At 37.0% G+C, this 20,563-nt stretch overlaps 1 protein-coding gene and 1 long non-coding RNA gene across 7 annotated transcripts in view; one reads left to right on the top strand and one right to left on the bottom strand.

The window, feature by feature from the left end:
* LOC150098929 (glutamyl aminopeptidase-like) overlaps window positions 1-20,563 on the top strand; it is a 354,155-nt gene that overhangs the window by 309,610 nt on the left and 23,982 nt on the right. For both annotated transcript variants that reach the window (XM_090405705.1, XM_090405704.1), the window contains exons 16-17: window positions 8,481-8,621; window positions 15,708-15,789. In XM_090405705.1, coding sequence (XP_090261831.1) covers window positions 8,481-8,621; window positions 15,708-15,789 — 223 coding nt within the window. The remainder of the gene's footprint in view (window positions 1-8,480; window positions 8,622-15,707; window positions 15,790-20,563) is intronic.
* Window positions 8,655-20,563, bottom strand: part of LOC150098927 (uncharacterized) — a 197,831-nt gene continuing 185,922 nt past the window's right edge. For 2 of the 5 annotated variants that reach the window (XR_016549539.1, XR_016549536.1), the window contains exon 4: window positions 8,655-9,021. This is a non-coding gene — a long non-coding RNA (uncharacterized LOC150098927). Of the gene's footprint in view, window positions 9,022-9,316; window positions 9,467-15,156; window positions 15,229-20,563 lie in introns of all 5 variants that reach the window. The other 3 variants (XR_016549537.1, XR_016549538.1, XR_016549540.1) reach the window with 3 other exon arrangements.

The following is a 20,563-nucleotide window of genomic DNA, read 5'->3' as shown; positions in this document are numbered from 1 at the left end:
TATGGACAAACACTTGTCACACATAAAGGCAATGCAATAATAAATAAAACATGCAGATTTGACCATAAAGTTCTATCCAGATGGGACAACTTCTATGGGCATTAGTAGGAGGCCTACGTTGTAACTTGTGATCTCTGAGGATTAATGTTTCCCATATTTTAGGAACTTTCTTGCATCCAAATTTATTTAAATTCAGTTGATTTCTAAGTATAGCTCTGGACTCCAAAACAGTTTTTTTTTTTTTTAATTTACTGTATGGAAACATGTTTTTTTTTTTCTTTCCCCAAACGAAGATCAGAGTGGTACCCAATACGTGGCCCTCAAGATCAGATTGACCATAATCTTGATTGCAGATGTATGTTTTAAAAACATTTCAAAATATACATCTGCAATCACAACAGGATCTTATTGGGGGAAAAACCACCATGCTCCATCGTTCTACCAAAATTCCACCTACAATCATTCTGTAAGTACTATGTGTTAGTAGCATCCCTGATCCTGATTGCCTATTCTATCTTTGTATCATCAGCAAACAAATGAAGGTGAGTAGTCTATTACAAAACCTCAATGTCAATACATCTGTGGGATTAGATGGTATACCAGCTCGTGTCATACGTGAAGGGGCTAAAGAATTGTCAGTGCTCTTGACCATTTTGTTTAATTTGAGTCTCGGGTCTGGATTAGTCCCGAGGGGGGGAAAATAGTTCCACTGCATAAAGGAGGTTCCAAGACTGCTGTTGTAAATTACCTATTGATTAGCATATCAGGAATCGTTGTCAAGGTCTTGGAGAAATTAGTTAAGAGAAAAATACAGTACTGTATGGGGGGACAACATGGTTTTGTGAAGGGTAGATCATGCCTCAGTAACTTGCTCACATTTTATAACACAGTGACGGCTGAACTGGATAAGGGTAATGGGTTTACAGTGATTCTACTGGACCTTGCTAAGGCCTTTGACAGATATCACATGGAATTCTAATCAGTAAACTGCAGCATATGGGGATGAATATGGGGTTGGTTGATGGAGAGATAACAGAGAGTGGTTTATTCAGGAGTAGAGTCCAAAGATGGCTTGTGACTAGTTTATTCAGGAGTAAAGTCCAAAGACGGCTTGTGACTAGTGGTGTGCCGCAGGGTTCTGTTCTTGGACCACTACTTTTCAATTTGTTCATTAATGATATAGGAAAGGATCTGAGAGGAAGTGTTCACTTGTTTGCTGATGATGCAAAGTTGGATAGAGTAATAGTGAGTGCACAGGATGTCAATATTTTGCAAGATGATTTGGATAGTTTGGAGGACTGGGATAAGGAAAATGGATGTCGATTTAATGTGGCAAAGTGTAAGGTTATGCATTTTGAGGTGAAAAGATTAGCAGCAGTATATCACAATGGTGGAACTGTATTCCAGGAGATTGATGAGGCCAGGGATTTGGGAGTGTTGGTGAATAGGGGGTTGAAGTTTAGGGGGTACATCGCAAAAGTGGCTAAATCAGCTCATCAAATCACTTGATTGCTGAAAAATATTTTAACAAACAGAGACAAACAAGTTATTGTTCCTCTGTATTGAGCCTTGATAAGAACCCATCTAGACTACTGTGTCCAGATAGAGGCACCAGGGTTTTTTCTTGATGAGGAGGAGGTGGAGAGGATCCAGAGACTAGTAACCAAGATGATAGCAGGTCTATGGAATGAACCTTATGAGAACAGGTTGAAGATTTGTGGGTTGCAAAAATTGGTTGATAGGCAGAAAAGGGGTGTATGATTGAGACATTCAATTACTGAAGGGTTTCTATAAGATTAATTCAGAAGATATTTTTGAGAATAGGACTGGTGGTGGGAGGACTAGGGCCATACATGGAAGCTGGGCAAGAATGTGGTTAGCAAGGGTGTTAGAGCTAGGTTTTTTTACTTGGAGAGTGGTGAATGAGTGGAATAAGCTGCCAGAGTCTGTCGTGTGTGTGTGTGCTGTGACTGACTGAGAATGAGTTCAAGGCGAGGTATGATAGATGCTGTGTGAATGTCGAATAATTGTTCTTGACATTTATTTAAGTTAAGGGATATTATATCCCAAATTGTTCTTGACATGATGTTAGGGCCTCCCTCGATGAGTCTGTCGACTCCTTGGATTTGCCCGAAATAATAATATCTCCCTCCAATATCATTAATATATATTGAACAACAATTGTTCTGATAATTCTCCTTTGGCAACCTGTTTTTTTTTTTTATCCTAGTCAGTAGTTTATATTCCAGTCCCATAAACCTCTAGATTACGTGTCGTCCTTTCATGTAGTATCCTTGTGAAATGCCAACAGAAAAAGAGGGTAGCCATTCCTTTTATCCATCTGAACCATAACATTATTATAAAATTGAGCAAACTCATGTTGTTCTCTCCTAAGTATATCTTGTCTGTCAACTCATTTCTGTATGCAAGTTATTGCTAACTTCTCTAAACTCTTCACCACCACATCAGAGATGTTGATAGTAACAGACATCAGTTATTGCACCACCCTTGTACAATGGGACTATCATACATTCTTTCCCCTCTTTCAGGATTCTGAGCTGAGACCCAAATTATACAAATATATTGTTCAAAATTTAAGGATGAAGTACATTTTTATCTGTATATGAAAAAATTTTCATGACTACAGCCAAATGTGGACATAAATTTATTGCTAGCATACTAATGAATTATATTACACAAAAAATGTGTTATAAATTTTGTACAAATTAAATTGCAATACATTTTTGGCAAAAGTTACAAATTTCCTAAGGATGTGGTTAAGGAATTAATGTATAATGCTTACAGAAAAATATGTGGAGAGACATTTCAGTATGGAATATGTCCACCCTGAATTGTGATGTAGCTCTCATAACATCTTACCATGCTTAGCACCAAATGATTCAGGAGTTCTTAAGGCAAACTGGCCCACTCTTCCTTCAGAGTAAAGATAATGCCTTGTTTGTTTTCTGGAAGGGAATTTTGATCAGCAATGCACCTCCTTATTGCTTTCCAAATGTGCACTATGGAGTTAAGATCAGGGAGAGTGTGCTGGCCACTCAACTTGATTAATACTCTTGGTCTCCAGAAGTATCTCTACTGCTTGTGTACGATGTGGTGTGGCATTGTCATCCATAAAAATGAATTTTTCTTCTACAGTACCATGGAACAGTTGAACATGACGTTGAAGAACTTCGTTGCAATACCATTCACCAGTGATAATTCCTTTTTCCAGCACTTGTAGCTCAGTGCGTCCATTAAACATAATGCCTTCCTGTGCGATGACTCTAGCATTGCCATATCTATCCCTTTCAAGAACATTTTCGCAATGATAAGCAGTACCACTTTCACACAAGATGAAGTGTCATCTAGAATCAGAGGAAAGACTAAAACGACTCTCATCTGTTAAGAGTACATAAGCCCATTGGTGTCTTGTTCAATTTTTATGGATTTCAACATCACTAAAAACATGGTCTATATTGAGCTGTGGATAAGAGATGCAGATTACAGGCTTTCAGATGCATAGACCTATTTCTCACAGATGTGTTGCCACAGTTTGGTGAGATATCCATGTAACTGTGCTTGAATTAAGCCCTGCCATGGTGCATTGATTACATTTTGCTGTTATAGCCTTCATGCTCCATGGTAGAGCAATATTAACCTCTTAACAAACATTTTGAACACATACCATTGGTTTAAAACATTGCTCAGATCCTGGATTCAATGCTGTGTGAGATTCCAAACTCTCTGGCAACAGCAGTAATTCTGCAGCCTTCTTCAAGCCTTCCAATAATTCTTCCCCACGTGAAATCATCTAGATGATGTCTTTGAGACATTACAAGACATCTAAGTTTGCAACTTTATTCCTTCACAAAAAGAGCTTCCTTTAAACACATTTCACTTAGCACAGCCTTTTATCCTGTTGAATACTACAATGTGATCCCTTTGTGTGTGATAATTTGAATGCGTATCCACTTTCTACTCAAAATCATCTGTTATTCAAATTGCTACAAGCTGATTCATCTGAATTTATTTTTATTTTAAATATTTTTAGCAGCTTCTTATCTCACCTATTAGTTTTACAGTGTTTAAAAGAATTAGATTACCATTAAAAAAAAAATCATTCTGTGCCTTTTCTTGATGAGAACTATAACTATAGATAATAATCTTTGAATAGCCATTAATAGAAACAGTACATATTAATGTTTTACTTTCCTGTCACATTACTATAGTCCAGAAAAGCTGGGAATTTTCTCATTGTTAGCAGCACAAAACTCATCACTTGATCAACAATGGCACACAATTAACAAAGAAACTGGTATTTCTTTCTGTATGTCAAATTATGACAGTGGTTTTGACATACAGATATATGGACAGAAGAATGCTTTATTTTTCACCCTTATGCGAGATAACATTTTATTAAATGGCAGACTGCTATTTAAGTACTGTTGCTACTAAAGTAGCAAACATCCTGAAAGAACTCAAAGTTAGAGCCACTTCCAACTGCTGACCAAATGTCATTTCCTGCTTTTGCCATTCAAACAATATTGGAACTTGTAGAATATCCTGGCATATGTAGATTATAGCATGGCTGCAACAGTCCTCCTTCAATCAAAAAGTACTAGTGGTTTATGGATGCCATTAACTATACCATAAGGTCTAGTGGTAATGTTGATGGTAGTTGGTCAAGTGGATAACATATCTTCTCTTTATCCAGTATGATGTGTGTGTGCATCCCACACTATGGCATGATTGTTTTGTGAATACTTTTGGCTGGTAGATGATTTTCAATGCACAGGGTGTAGCCTGTCTTCCTACTTAACTTGGAGATTGATGTATCTTGAAAAAAAGTTCTTTGTTAAGTATAAGCCCCCTTCCCCCCCCCTTCCCCTTAGTGCAATTGGAAGAACAGTGAGACATTGCGCCCTTCAGTTGGAAAAGACCTGAGTTCATTTCTTGTGGTGAGGAGAGGAATCTTTATATGGATTTTTTTTTCAATTAAAGCTGAGTTAGCCAATCTCATATGTCACTGGCAGAGTTTTATCTCCCAGAAACTCAGATTTCTCATTCCACATACAAGCAAACATCAATTGGTCATGAGGACGTGTGCAGTTTAAAGATTAAAAAAAAAAAAAATACTCTCGTTGGTGGTAGTAGGTGGTAAATGGCATTGTGTGTTGATGGTGGTAGTAGTTGGGCAGTTAAGTAGGAGTAGACGTTAAGTTGTGTGTAGTTGGGTTGGGTGCCCTACCATGATGAATCCTTGGGCTCCTTGGAGGTGCCACATAATAATAGTACCACTATAACACTTTTTCACGATAATGTAATGCTCACCCTCTAGTGGTTTTAATATTAATGTACTATAGGTTTGTAACCTTTCATGGATAACATTCACAAGAGGGGGGGGGGGATGATCCATATTCTATTGCATCATTACCCCATTCTCTAGGAGATGATGCAATAGAACCATCTAGATGTAATTATGGTGGAGTAGTGTTCAACAGAAGTTATGGCCAGTAGCTTTGGCTAGGTGGGCATGACTGCCATTTTGACTGGATGCAAGTTTCCTGCTTGGAACTTAAAGTCAGTTTTCGATGTGTTGTTAGTTTCTTGCAGCTGTTCCTGACTTTAATATAAGCAGTACAGGAAGAGGTTTCAAATTAAAGCCAGTTATGGAATACTAGATTCTTCTCTTGTACAGCCTGGACACATCTTTGGGAGAACCAAGGCTTAGACAGGTGATAGGAATAGGATCAAATGCCAGAAACAGTAATCTGATCAAGGGAATGAGGCATAGAATTTGTGAAGATAATCTCTCTCTCGGTATTCTTATAATGCTATACAATGCATTAGTGCATGTGTGTGTGTGTGTGTGTGCACATGCACACACTTTTCTTTTCCATAGGGGTAGAGATTTGCACTAGGTTGTAGTCTGAATTGCTTAGAGAAGAGACAGCTTTCACATTACTCAGGTCACTAGTAGAGAAGAGATTTTAGGGTGCTGGTAGAGTGGTTGGGATTGCCTGGTTTTCTGGCAGACATGAGAACAGTTTGTGTGAGATTGTTGGTGATAACAAATTTCTCAGCTTCTCTACTTCACAGTGGTAAGAGGAGAACCCACTGGTGTTGTGAACATTGAAATCTCCAAGAAAAATGACTTTACTGTTAGGAAAGTTGGACTGAAGAAAATCTGCATTTAAGGAATTGAAATCAATAAAAAGTTCAGAATGCACGTGACGTTTAGAGGGAGTAGACAGCATATGGATGTGATAGAATAAGGTAGAAAGATTTTCAGCCATAGGATGTCAGGTTTGGATACCATTTAAAATGGTATATTAGAGTGAACGCATGGACAAACCCTACCTTTAAGGTGAAAGGAGTCAGAGTGTGTAATAGGAAAAACTGAGATTAATCAAGTGTTTAAGGAGGTTGAAATTGGAGTTTCTTCTTGCAGAACTGGAGATGGAAATGAACATCACTGAAGTTGGAACCTACTGTATATGACTTTTTATGCCAGTTCCACAAACGATTGGAAATCTTGAACAGATTTTACAAATGAACTTTTAGATAATCCTAGTATAGAGACCAAACATTGAACTCTTTCAAGCCACATGGTTCTCAATAAAGAAGAGTGGAGGTCACAAAAAAATCACCTTCCACCTAAAGATATTCAATACAGCTATGTGACAGTAGATTTGAACCCACAGCCTAAGAGTGTTGACACTATTCATTCAGTTGTTGCAGACTAGCTGATGATGATGATGTACATAGTGCATTGTCATTTTGACTGAGATGTAAAATTGTCACAATGTAGTATCACTGCATTATCCAGAAGTCTTCATATCTGTCAGCATTCTTCCATCCAGGCACTACAACCAAAGGTACGAATCCATACCAGGAGAAACAACTCCAGCCCATTATAACCTCTGCTACCAAACTTGGGATGATACACTCAGGCATCCACCACAGTGACATTCATCTTAGAAGAGAGTATAGTGTGATCCATTACTCTATATTAGACTTGCAGTGCTCTATGTTTTTTGAACCAGTCATATGTTCTTTAAACTAGTGTAATTTGCACTATTGATTGACATGATTGATGTTAGACTTATGTACAGCTGCCTTTCTGTAAAAACTGAGTGCTATTGCTAACCTGAATTCATATAGACATTTTGAACCCATGGTTAATCATTTCCATATCAGACTGCTGAGATTTCTGCACCTTCCAAGTATACCTTTTGGTTGTTAACTTCTGGGACTTCGTGTGCATTTTTTGGCTGAAATGACCCTTCACATTTATATTGGCTAATAATGTTGCTTACAGGTAGTCGATATAGGGTGATACAGTCTTTTACCGTGTTTTATGGGATAGGCTACTGATGTGTCATCCTATGGTAATGTCATTTGAAGTCTGTAAGTTATTCTTCATGTGCCACTGATAGATGCATTGCAGTCAACTCTAGGGGTATATATTTTTGCCTTATATAGTCCACATGTAATAATGAAGATATGCTTATCAGTATTTACTAAAATAAAGAGCCAAAAGCTTCAGTTCGGAGATGCAAAAATTATAAAAATCAAGTGGATATTAAATTAAATCCAGCATTATTTCAAAGCCAAATACAGAAACTGTAAAAGTTTCGTATGAAATTTGATTAGAGAGCATACAGGAGTACACTGCCAGCATTTACAAGTTGCCCCAGCCGGACCTTATAGGAGAGATGATCACTATGCCTAAGCGTCCATGTATTTGCCTCTTATTGGTGCATTTTGATAAGGTTTCACCATCCTGACAGCTGTTTCAAACTGGTTGGTTTTTGTCAGAGACCAGGCAGAAACCTTAAGAGAGAACAGCTCTCTTTCAATACTAAGAAACTTAAAACGCCAGAGATTATTGCATCACTAAACTGAATCCTTTTGGCTCTTTATTTTAGTAAATACTTTTATGCACCAACCAAGAGTTTGCTTACGAAAAATGCACCTCTCCGGCGTTTCGAGTTTCTTAGTATTGAAAGAAAGTTTTTACTTAAAGTAAAAACTTTCTTTCAGGTTTAACTCTTAAAACCAACCAGTTTGAAACAGCTGTCAGGCCAGTGAAACCTTATCAAAGTGGACCAATAAAAGCAAATACACGGAAGCTTGGGCATAGCAGTCATGTCTCCTATAAGGTTCGGCTGGGGCAATTCGTAAATGCTGGCAATTCGTAAATTTGACCAGAGAGCTTATTCCCATAAGCTCTCTGGTCAAATATCATACGAAACTTTTATACTTTCTGTATTCGGCTTTGAAATCATGCTGCATTTAATATCCACTTGATTTTTATAGCTTATCAGTATATTTCATTCTAAAACAGGAAGAAGGAAGTCTTAATACTTAGATACACACACACACATATATATAATGACACTATATTATGATTTCACTTGTGTGTATGTGTAAACAAAAAATGAATAATGCTTATTGAAATTTGTTTTATTTTTTAGATATTTAAATTACTCACTTGATAAGGATAAAATTCGTCCTCAAGATACAACACTTGTTGTTGCTGTTGCAGCTCGTAATCCAGTAGGACGTCTGTTAACTTGGAGATTTATCCGGAGTAATTGGCCAAAACTTTTAGACATGTAAGTCTTATAAACTATTCATAAGAATTTCCATGTTTCCATTTTATTTATTTAACAAATGATGGACAAGCAGAAAGTAACTTACATAAAACAGAAAAGACGTCATTTAACAGATTCTGAATTCACAATAAAGATTCAGGTTTAACATCCAAGAAGTCCATATAAGCTCTAGGATAAGAGAACATGCAGCCATTATTAATGGCACAGTATAGAGAGTCAGTCCAGTCCAGTCCATTTCCATATTTGAACCATCTCTTTGCATCTCCCATGTCCTGATCTGATTAAATGTAGACCACAGATGTCTTGGAAGGTCAGAAAAGTAGACTGCCTCCTCATGGTACAACTCTGGAAAATAGTTTGCAGTAATGATGACACTGTACTTTCTTCATAGGACTCATAACTGTAGGCCACAAAAAAAAAATAGAAGTGATGTTTCTAATTACTACATATATCATATAAAATACATTGTACACTAGTTGTATTCTCATCTTTTGGATTGTCATCTTTTGAAATAGATGTAGAGAAATTTACATAGAAGTAGTTTATTGTACTTCATGAGAAATTATATTTTTGTTTTTATTCAGATTTTAATCTAATGTTGGCAAACAGGAGCGTGCCAATTTTTTTATTATTTATTATTATTATTTTTTTTTGTTGTTGTCAAACTGCTTGTATTACTAGAGAAAGAAATGTACCTTCATTAGTTATGGAAATCTACAGATTCCTGCATGGTGTAATGAAATCAGTTAACTTCACATCAGAGAGTCTTAAAGTGAAATCAACCTTCATGCTATGTTCTGTACTTTGCAACTGTGCATGTGGCATAGGCTAGTGGGTCATTTTCACTAGAATGATTAAAAAGAATGATTGGTCAAAACAAATTGTAAAAATGCTGATTAATTGATTTAAAAATTAATCACTTTAAAAAATGCTAAATTATGTTTTAGTCTCGGTGTCAAAAGCTGGTAGTCAACTCATTAACTTGTTGATAAAGATCAACTTTTAAGTTGACACATCCAGTGTGAAGTCAAAAGAATGACTTGTCCCTTGGTTTCATATCCAGGCCATGTATGGATAGGAGACCACGTTCTCTCTCTCTGTGTGTGGATGGTACGTTTGCAAGTCTGTCATCTCTCACTGCATACCCCACTTCCTCTTTATCTCTTTCTCACAAAAATTTGAGAGCCACAGTAAAATTGTGATTTTACTGTGGCTCTCAAAAATTCTCTCACAAAAAATAGTTTAAAAAAAAAACTCGGAGGGGGGGGGAAGAAATCCACCCACAAAAAACATCAAAAATGCAACCATTTCCTACCAAAAAAAAAAAATAAATAAATACTTCCACTTCATCAACAGCTGTGGTCTAAACAGCAATATAAACGATGTGCACCCCCAACTGGCAACCTCAACAGCCACTGTCCACCTCACCTGCCCAAATTACGCATTATACAAATTACAAATTACTCTTTCTGCCACAAGGGCAGCACTTGTACATTCATCAGGACTGACATACCATGCCAGGGACTGCACATCCTTGAATTCCCACCGTTTGATCTGATCTGCTTTTTCTCAAAATTTCTCTACCAAATAAACCTGCCCTCTTCATATGCCCTCTCTCCAAACTCCAGCCACTCTGACCTCTTCAACTATCTCTCTATAGCTTGACTTTCTGCAGTCAAAATATCCCAATAGTGAGGTCATCCTTTTTGGGGACTTAATGTCCAAAACTCATATTGGTTCCTCTTTTCCAGTTTCACCCACCAAGCAGGCAGGAATGCTGAGGTGTTTGACATCAGCAGTGACCTATCTCAGATCATCAATCTTCTTACCAGAATACCTGACAATCTCCATCAACAAACTTGACCTCCTTCTAACAAGCTCCCCTTCCTGGTATACTGTGGTTGTCAATTCTCCTCTTGTTTACTCAGACCACAACCTCATACAAGTCTCTTCTACTACAGAACAACCTTCATAGACCAGTTTTATGTCCTTTGGTACTACAAGGGTGCCAACTAGGAGGACCTCCATGATTAATATTCCTCCTTCGCATGTTCTGACTATTGCAGAATATAGACCGAATAACAGAAATTATCCTCACAGGAATGAAGGCTTTCATCCCTTATTCCACTCCAAATTCTCAGCCACCACCCAAGCCTTGTTCTCAAAAAAAGTGTGCTAATTCCGTAAAAGAAAAAAAAAAACCTCTGCTTACCATGAATGCTCAAAACCAAAACTCCAGCTGCCCACTCTGCCTACACTGCAGCTCGTGACCATAGTAAAAGAATCATCACCAAGTCCAAGTCAGACTTTGAAAGGGCCTAATGCTGCAAACTCACCTCCTGTCCAAAGGAAAGACCAGAAGGAATGGCAGTCATTCCTTCTGGTCCCTTGCCAAGGCCACTGGGCACAACTTCTGCCCACCCAGATTTCCACCACTCATATCTGGATGGTACTGTAGTTACCTCATCAAGGCCAACTTATTGGCATCACTCTTCTCTTCAGATTCCTGCACTGATGATCTAGGAAAAGTTTCCTCCTCCACTATCAAGAATGGCTCATGTCACCCATAGTCTTCCGACAAAAAGAAAACAAAAGAATCCTCAATAACCTGAACACAAACAAGGCATCTTGTCCAGATGGTATCCCACTTATTGTGTTAAAAAATTTGCCCCAAAACTAACGTCTCGCTTCTTCAGTCTATCCTATTCAACCGGCATCTATGGAAGCAGCCAGTCCACATCCAGCCCATCCCAAAGAAAAGTGATAAAAGTCAACCAATGAACTACTGTCCAATTGTTCTTATTCTGTTCTCTCTAAAATTATGGAGAATGCCATCAAAAACCAACTCTTGAACCACCTAGAGTCATACCAATTAATCAGTGGCGAGCAGTATGGATTGTGCTAGTTGTGATCTACAGCTGATCTTACTTTCACCATCCACTTCTGGACTCAAGCCATGGAAAACTTTGGCAAAACTCACATGGTTACACTCAACATTTCAAAGGCATTTGATCAGGCTTACGTAGCAAACTGCCGTTCTATGGTCTGCCTTCCTCACTCTGTAACTGGATTGCCAACTTTTTCGCTCATCGCTCACTACATGTTATGGTGGACAGTTTACTCTCCTCAGATTTCCCCACCAATGCAGGAGTATCCCAGGGTTCTGTTCTTTTACCCACTCTCTTCCTCTTGTATATAAATGGCCTGCTCACTCAGACTCCCAGTCATATCCTTTGCTTCGCCAATGACAGTTCACTCCATTCATTCTTTTCATTCGACAAACCTTGTAATGCTCAAGATCTACTATGACCAGTCACCTGAACTCAGGTCTCCTAGCTGTATCCCAGTGGGGCAATGACAACCTCATAAACTTCAATGGCACCAAAACTCAGTCCTATCTGATCTCTTGCAAGAAAGAGCTCACATCCCTCCCCCTAACTTCAGAAATACTGAGATATCCAAACGCAATCAGATTTCTATACTCAGACTGATCTGCACCTCTGATCTTCCCTGGCACAACCACATTTCAACTATAGCTTCTTCAGCTGCCAAAAAAAACTTGGTGTACTTTTTTTGCACAAGACACTACTTCACAGCTGTTAACTCTATTTAATGCCCAAATCTGCTAAGCCATGGAATATTGATCACATATTTGAGGTGGAGCACCAAAATCCTTTCTAAGATTGCTCGATTCTCTCCAGAAGAAGAAGAAGGCAATTAATTGCCCATATTCCCACATGCCTACTTTAATCTCTCTCTCACAGACATTCAGTTTCTGCCCTGTGCCTTTTCTATAGATACTTTCATGGACAGTGCTCTACTGCATTGGCCACTATTATTTCTCCACTCTCTTTCAAAATCATTAAAACAATAGCCACTGCTAACCAGCCCCCTTTTACAGTCCATCTTGAAACTCGCTAAACCAACTTCATTGTCTCCTCTTTCATTCCATCTATTTCTTCCCTTTGGACCAGTCTCTGCTACTCTGCCTTTCCCTAAGATTACAATCCTTAACTGTTCAAGCAAAATGTGAACAGATTCCTCCTTTCTTCTATTCCTCTTGCTCACACATGGCACTAATGTGCTATAGGTCTTGTGGCCTTTCGTGTGTTGATCAGATGGAAAAAAATAAAAAGTTAAAAATGAATAAAATATGAATAATTTTCTGTATATGTGTAGTAAACATACATGCAGTTAATAACATTCTAGGAAATGATCACTGATTTTTTTTTTTTTTTTTTTTTTGATTGACTGCAATTGAACAGAATCACTGCGGGTATCTGGTGTGTGTGTGTGTGTGTGTGTGTGTGTGTGTGTGTGTGTGTGTGTGTGTGTGTGTGTGTGTGTGTGTGTGTGTGTGTGTATATATATATATTATAGCTTCTATTCACTCGGCTTGTAGACATTTTAAAAAATAATAATTATACTGACTAGGAACACTGAGAAAAGTATGATAAAAACTTTAATGAAACACTAGTTTCGTCAGAACACCGACTTCTTCAGGTGTGTAAATAACTACAAAAGAACTGGTAAAAATAAGTTAAAAAAGATGGACTTCTCATATAAAACAAATTGGGAATATTAACAGTCAAATTTGAACTGATGTCCACGTGGCAGGTCTAGCGTGAGGCATACGTGAGTGGCTACTGACTCAAGAGTGCCAGAATTGAATCGTTGCGCTGTGAGAGTCAGGCAAGCTGTAGCTTAGATTATTGTTCATGTGTGATGAGTCCAGAACTATTTCTTTTGATTCTAAGATATGCCTCTCTCTAGTTCATCACTGCATTTATGGATAGTGGTCGTAAGGTTCCAGTCTATCTGGTGTTGGCGCTCTTCTAGATTGGAGTTAGCGGAGAAAAGAACATGACTGGAGAGGGCACTCATATGGGTTCTCTTTTGCCAATATGAGGCAGACAGGTAGAATTTGTCTCCATTGCTCCATCAAAGCAGCACTGAGTTCAGTGACAGATCAAGGATGGATGTGCTACTCTGGAACTCATTCATCGCTCCAATTTGTCCCACAGGTATTCAATGGGATTGAGGTCAAGACTCCGAGCAGGCCAGGCCCAGTCATGCCCATCTCTTCATACTGTTCCATAACAGCTGCAGCTTTGTGGCATGGGACATTGTTGTCTTGATAGTAACATGGGTCTGTTCCATAAAAACTCCATAGTTTGGGCAGCACCTGATTATCCAGAATATCAAGGTTCTGAGCTGCCTTCATGGAACCATGGACAACAACCAGTGGTCCCACTCCAAACCAGCAGAATGCACCCACAACATTACTCCTCCACCACCAAACTTCACTGTGGATGCAACACACTGTGGTAACAAACGTTCACCAGACTGCCTCCACATCCACACTGCATCTTCAGAGCAGAAATCACTTTTGGATTAAAGCTAGATAACTTCAAAGAGACCTCCACATAACCTTTGAGGAACGCCTAAAACTGAGTAAGAGTTTGGCTCAATGTCTAATCTTCACCTTCATGTGGTCCACCTCATTAGTAATTATTCATTGGATACTGAACAAATGAGAATGGACTGACAATTTAAGATTTTGTTTTCTGTATTGGCCTAAACCAGAAACAAACATGGTAGTATTCGTCTTGTTAAACCAAGCTCCATCTGTTTTTGTCAGGGAACCAATGCAAACTGTGAAAGTCAACTACTAGAACAAACACACTGTTAGGAATTCAAGATAGGCACCATCAACACAATAAGTATTAACAAAAAATAAGTCAGACTGTCAGAAAAATTAGAGAAGTACTACATGAACATAATTAGTGTTACTGAGATGAAGATAGACAGTTGAGATCTTACTAAATAATAAATACAAAATGTTATATTAGGACAATAGTGATCGGTAAAGGAAAGCATAGTGATGATAGCATACAGTACTAAACATGAAAATAAACCTTGATTACAGGCGATTTCAAGTAGAGCTTTGTGGGCAAATTTCAAAATGGAGAAGTGGACAATGAATCTTATTTGTGCCTGTGGTCCCATAGAAAGTTCTCCCAGAAAAAAATTTGGTGAAGAGAAGGCATCTGACATAAAGAAATTGGAAAACCCAGTCTTCTTGTTAGAAATCTAAATAGCAAGTTTGAAAATGATTCTCAGCACTTATACAAAAGTTTGGAGAAAAGGGCAAAACCAATAGTAATTGTGACTGATGGATTTCTGTTCAGGACAGACTCATTATTATTAATCATGTTTCCACATACATACAGATGTACTCATATTCACATGGACAGAATACACAAGAAAAAAAGGAAAGTCTTATTTGACTATTATTATTGATAATGATATCTTAATACTGGCTCAGAATACAAGAGTACACAGGGGATTTAAACCTGGAAGTAATTATCACTTAGTTTTAACAAGATAACAATGAATATCATATTGAAGAGAAAAAATATATAGGAAAGTTTTAAAAACAATTCAAGTTGAACAACTTTTACAAGTGAATTATAAACTCAACTGTATATATATTATTGAATCAAATATGAAGGTTGGAAAACAAGATCCATACTTTGCAGTCCCATTAGCAAAATCTGAAGGAAATATTGACTCATTCAGCTAAGGAGGCATGTGGTAAAGTCATCTACAAGTAGAGAAAAATAAAAATTTCATGATTAATAAAAGAAGTTAAAGATGTAGTCCTGAAAAGAAAAAAGAATATGGAAAGTTCCTAGCAAGTTCTTTATACCAAAATGTTATTGGATAATAAATGTCGATATTTTGTTTTTTTGTAATTTTAAGTTTATTAAATAAACGATTATACCTTTCTTAGAAAATCAGTTCATAATTTTATATCATCTATATTTCTGTTGTGCCTTCTCTTAGATATCACAAAAAAAAAAGTTAGTTCCATTCATTCTTCTGTTCATGCTTATTTCTCATTATCAATAGCAATACTGGCTAGATGTATCTGTCTACCCAGGTACCTAATGCCTATTACAGTCCATACTAAAATTACCAAGACTTATATGCATAGTTCAAAACATCATATCTACTTTTAGAAAATCTCATGTATTTATATATTTAATATATATTTAAAATTCTTTTTTTTTTTTTTTTTAGGTTTGGAAAAGGATCATTTTCAATGGATATGATAATATCGGAAACAGTTTCTCATTTCAGCACATCATTTGACTATAATGAGGTATAATTGTTATAAAAATTATTATAAACCATGAATTTCTTGGGTGATTAATTTTCCATTCTATAGTAGACTTACTGGTTTTAAAAAAAAATTGAGGAATGCTAACTATTCTATTCAAGAGATGTACAACTTGTTTGTAGAAGAATATTTAAGATGATAGGCTCTATAATAATAATAATATTCATATAGGGTTTCCTCCCATCCCTTTGGAAGAGCAGGTTGAGTCTTCCTAATAATGGATTAAGTATATATATTTTTTATGACTGTAGATCCATGTGTGTTAATGGGGACAGTTTGCCTATTCTGAGGGATAAAAACCTGAGCTTTCGGGTGGAAAAACCCTCTACCTCCATATGAGACTGGCTCACTCATCTTCAGTCGAAAAAGACCAGATAAAGATTCCTCATGACTTAGACAGGAATTGAACCCAGGTCTTTCTGACTAAACGGCTTTGTCTATACCAATTGAACTATAGAGGCTCTATGAAAGTAATTAATAACTAATATGTGAGATTTATATCCATCTCCAATAGTAGATAGCAGTATGAGTAATACATACAGTGGAGTAAAGGTTTTTTTTTTTTAATACATTGGGCTCATACACAAGAGGTAGGTGGTCAACCTATAGAGCACATTAGTGCATAGATTGGAAGAGATTTGGGAAAGGAAGAACTTTTTCACATCAGATTTGAAAGCCTGTGCATTGTATTCCTTGGGAAACACATGGGAGAGAAAGATGTTCTGGAGTACAGCAGCAGTAGGAATGAAGGAGGAAGAGAAACTTGGACTGTCAAGAGATGATTAATGGAAATATTTAAAACATTAAATTACTTTCCTCTTGACTTGGATGCTTTTTCCCCTTTCCATTCAGCATCCCACAATTTAAGTTATCCATAATTACAGTCTTCTTTGTATCCATAAGATTTATGTCTGTGCAGTTCATGGTCCTCTTCAGATTATTCTGATCTGTATCAATACACAATAGTGATCTTCTTTATCCCACGCCACAGAGTTGACTCCTATTCTACATAGCCTTTTTATGTTCTCTTACTCCACTGGCATCTACCCTTCATCCTGAAATTAGCCCATGTCCAACCCATCTCCCAATCTCTCTCACCTTAGTCCTCTCAAAAGTAATGAGAGAAAACTAACACCCAACTCCTGTGCTACCTTGAAAGTACTCAACTAATAAGCAGCCACCAGTATGGATTCCACCAATGCTGAACAGAAGATCCCCTCACCTAGGACTTCAGGATAAGTGCCATGGAAAAGTTTGGCAAATCCCAAGTGGTTTTGATTAGGTCTGGCACAAGGACGTAAGTAAGCTTCCATCATTTGGTCTGTCCTGTAACTTCTGCAAGTAGGTTGCCAGTTGTCTCACTGAATGCATGTTGCACGTGATGGTGGACCATTCCTTATCATCCAGCTGTGCAACTAATGCTGAAGTCTAGCAAGGTTCTGTCCTCACACTGACCAACCATCTTTTATACATCAATGACCTGCTCCAATTGACCACCGTTCCAGTATACAATTTTGCCAATAACAGTACGCTACATTCCTCAACATCAAGATCCTTGGTATATAAACACATTAGAACCATTGCCACCTCAGCATCCAAAAAAAGTTATCATCATCAAATTTCCGATACCCTCAGAGGGTATATAGGATCTTATAAGAGCTTATATTTCTGTCTTTTAAGGCACTTTTTACTGTATCAATGCATCCACATCTTAGTCTTTTTCTTATGAACCTGGCAAAGAACACTTTGCTAAGCTTTCCTCTCCATTCTGTTTAAGTGACCATACCACCTGATATTAGTTCTATTAACACATTCCTGAATGCTAACAATGGTAGGTTCTTATCTAATATCCTCATTTTTAATATGATACTGTCTTGATACAATCTGTTCACTCCACTAAACTTTCTCAGAAGTCTTATATCAGAGGTCTCCAGTCTTCTGATCAAGTATTTTATTTCTAACCCAGCTGCCAGGTTCAGAAGTTAAAATTGATTTGAACACTGTCTTGTATACAGCTAATTTAGTGTTTTGACTAATTTCTTTCTTATTCCATATAAATATATTCAGCTGAATTCCTACAATACCAGCTTTACTAATTCTGTTATTTCCGTATTTAATTTTTCATCTTCACTAAAAATTGCACTTAAATAGCAGAAATGTTTTACTTGTTCTATAGGTTTAGCAATCAGGATGCAGTTGAGGTTTTCAATGTGTCTGCTTATTTTCATAGTTTTGGTCTTTTTATGGCTGATTTTGTAAAACTTGTATACCTCCATATTTGAGCATTTCTGGTCGAATTTCATCTAGTCCAGCTACCTTTCCACATTTCAGGTTATTGATGACTTTTTCTACTTCAGATATGGATATATATTCCTGTTGAGAGTTTTCTAACACCATGTTGACATTGTTTCATTTAGCAGTCTTTCAAAGTCCAAACTCCAAACATCTAGAATATCTTTATCTTCACTGATACCTCCATTTGGTGATAATAATCAATGCAATCTTGACTTGGGAAGTGACAATGCACATGAGAGCTCTGACCAAGAAGGGACATATGTGGAATTATAAAGCTGATGATTGTTAATAAACAGAAAAGGCAGCTTTAAGTAAGACCTTGGCATGAGAAATTACATGGTGTAAAAATCAGCAGAACATGGGAAACAGTCAAAGGATCCTTTGCATTGCATCCTTCATTGCCTGAAGGATGCAATGTCTGATTGCATCTCCAGAGTCAGGAGAATAAATTGCATGGAAGTTAAATGAATGAATAACACTTTAAAGCAAAAGCTGTATATAAATAACAAACATTTTAAAACTGTGTATCTGATATAAAAAGGAGGGATGACAAGGCTAGGAGAGTGATGGCATTGGTGAGGAATGCCAAATTTGATGATGAAAAAGAAGAATATGAACACGCCAAATGAAATCCAACAGAATTTTATCATTATGTAGAAAGTAAATGAAAGAGATGACCATGAAAGAATATTTTTAGTGAATGTGGATGGCAGGAAAATGAGAGATCCTCTGGAAGTAACTGCATTGTTAAGTGTTCACTTCAGTAGGGTATACAAATACAGCAATACTAAATGGATACAATCTTAAAACAACTCAAAAAATCATCAGCACTTCCCCACACATCAACCTAGACAAGAACAAGCCAGTAGGATTTCCATACCTTATGTCAAAGGCATCTCCGAACGTCTTTCAAAAATTATGAAGAAATACAAATTTTCTACTACCTACAAACCAATCAACCAGATCTATAACTTGTTACCTTCTCCTAAAGACAAACTCTCACCTCTGATGCTACCTGGCATGTACGAGGTTCCATGCCCCTGTAAATTGTCTTACTATGGACAGGTGGGTAGATTTGTTCGTAAACGCATTTTGGAACATCAAGACCATATCCGTCTTATCAAACTGCAGAAATCTGGCCTTGCACAACATGGAGTTGGAAAAAGGTCAAACTTCTACATAGATCTTCATATAAACATGAACGTTTATATAAAGAAAGTGCTGAAGCCCTACTTCACAGACCAAATCTAAACCATAATGACATTCTTGCTATTCCTAAAGTATGGAAAATTGTCATACAAAATTGTGTAAAATAATAATTTTTTATATATGTTATCTATTTTTTTTCTCCTCAAGATATATTTTAATTTAATTCTATAACACGCTACTGCACGCTTATTGGGATTCCATTGTAATCATGTGCCCTGTATGTTATTCCTAGTATTGTTTGAATTAACTGTACTGACGATGTCCTTCGATACTTAAGATGAAATATTTACTTATTACTGTGATTATTACGTGTATTTGCTTAGTTATAGAAGCATATTAATGAGAATTTACCTCAAGTAGTCATTTAAGCTAGAGACTGGGGGGGGGGGTTATAGTGGGCAGTGAATTAAAGTTAAGGAACCACATTACTAAGTCATTACATCAGATAACTCTTGTTGAAGAGCTTTGATAAGACTACATCTCTGAATCACTCAATGTAGATATGGTTGCCTAGATTCTGAGGAACCAGGTGAAAAGATCCAGAGACTGATGACCAGGAATTTGTGGATGAGCTACCATTAAATGTCACAAGTGCATTTTTGGCAAATATACTAAAAGAGATTTGATAGGTTTAAGTGTGAGTGACTAAAATATCTCTCGTTTGATTAACCTTTGGACACTCTGGAATCATATCTAATAATAATTTAAGACTTCAAAAATAACAATGTTTTTCTGCCTTTGGAGCTTGCACAGATTAATTTTCATTATCTAGCTAGGTAAACTGGGAAAAGATATGAATCTGAGAAATGCATTCTTTATTGGTGGCTTGGAATATGATCTAACTCAAAAAAAAAAAAAAAAAAAAAAAATTAACTGAGTAATTCAAGCAATAGTTGTGTATATATATATACACACACACACAACTTTTGCTTGAATATTTCAAGTTCATAAGACTTGAACTATGTTTCAGGCGCAAACTTAATTGTTTGCTTACTTGGGATTAGGAGTTAAATAACCAAGCTTATAAAATTACTTGGTGACCTTAATATACAGTATCCCCAAGTTAAAAAATTAATTACATCTGTATCTCCTCCAGAGATTCTTATTAAAAATAAAAATACCTTGCAGCAACTTGTATAGGTAAAGTTGATAAGGCTCTGTATTACTAAAACTTTGGTATTTCGGGTCTAGCTACTCACTGAGGAGACCTCAAAAAAGGTTGAAACCGGTGGGGGCTCCATGAGGCTCTGCT

The sequence above is a fragment of the Typopeltis vanoorti genome, chromosome 15, assembly GCF_054136105.1.
Source record: "Typopeltis vanoorti isolate ZY-2024b chromosome 15, IOZ_Tvanoo_1.0, whole genome shotgun sequence".
In the NCBI taxonomy this organism is placed as follows: domain Eukaryota; kingdom Metazoa; phylum Arthropoda; class Arachnida; order Uropygi; family Thelyphonidae; genus Typopeltis; species Typopeltis vanoorti.
This window is presented reverse-complemented; position numbering and strand designations above follow the sequence as displayed.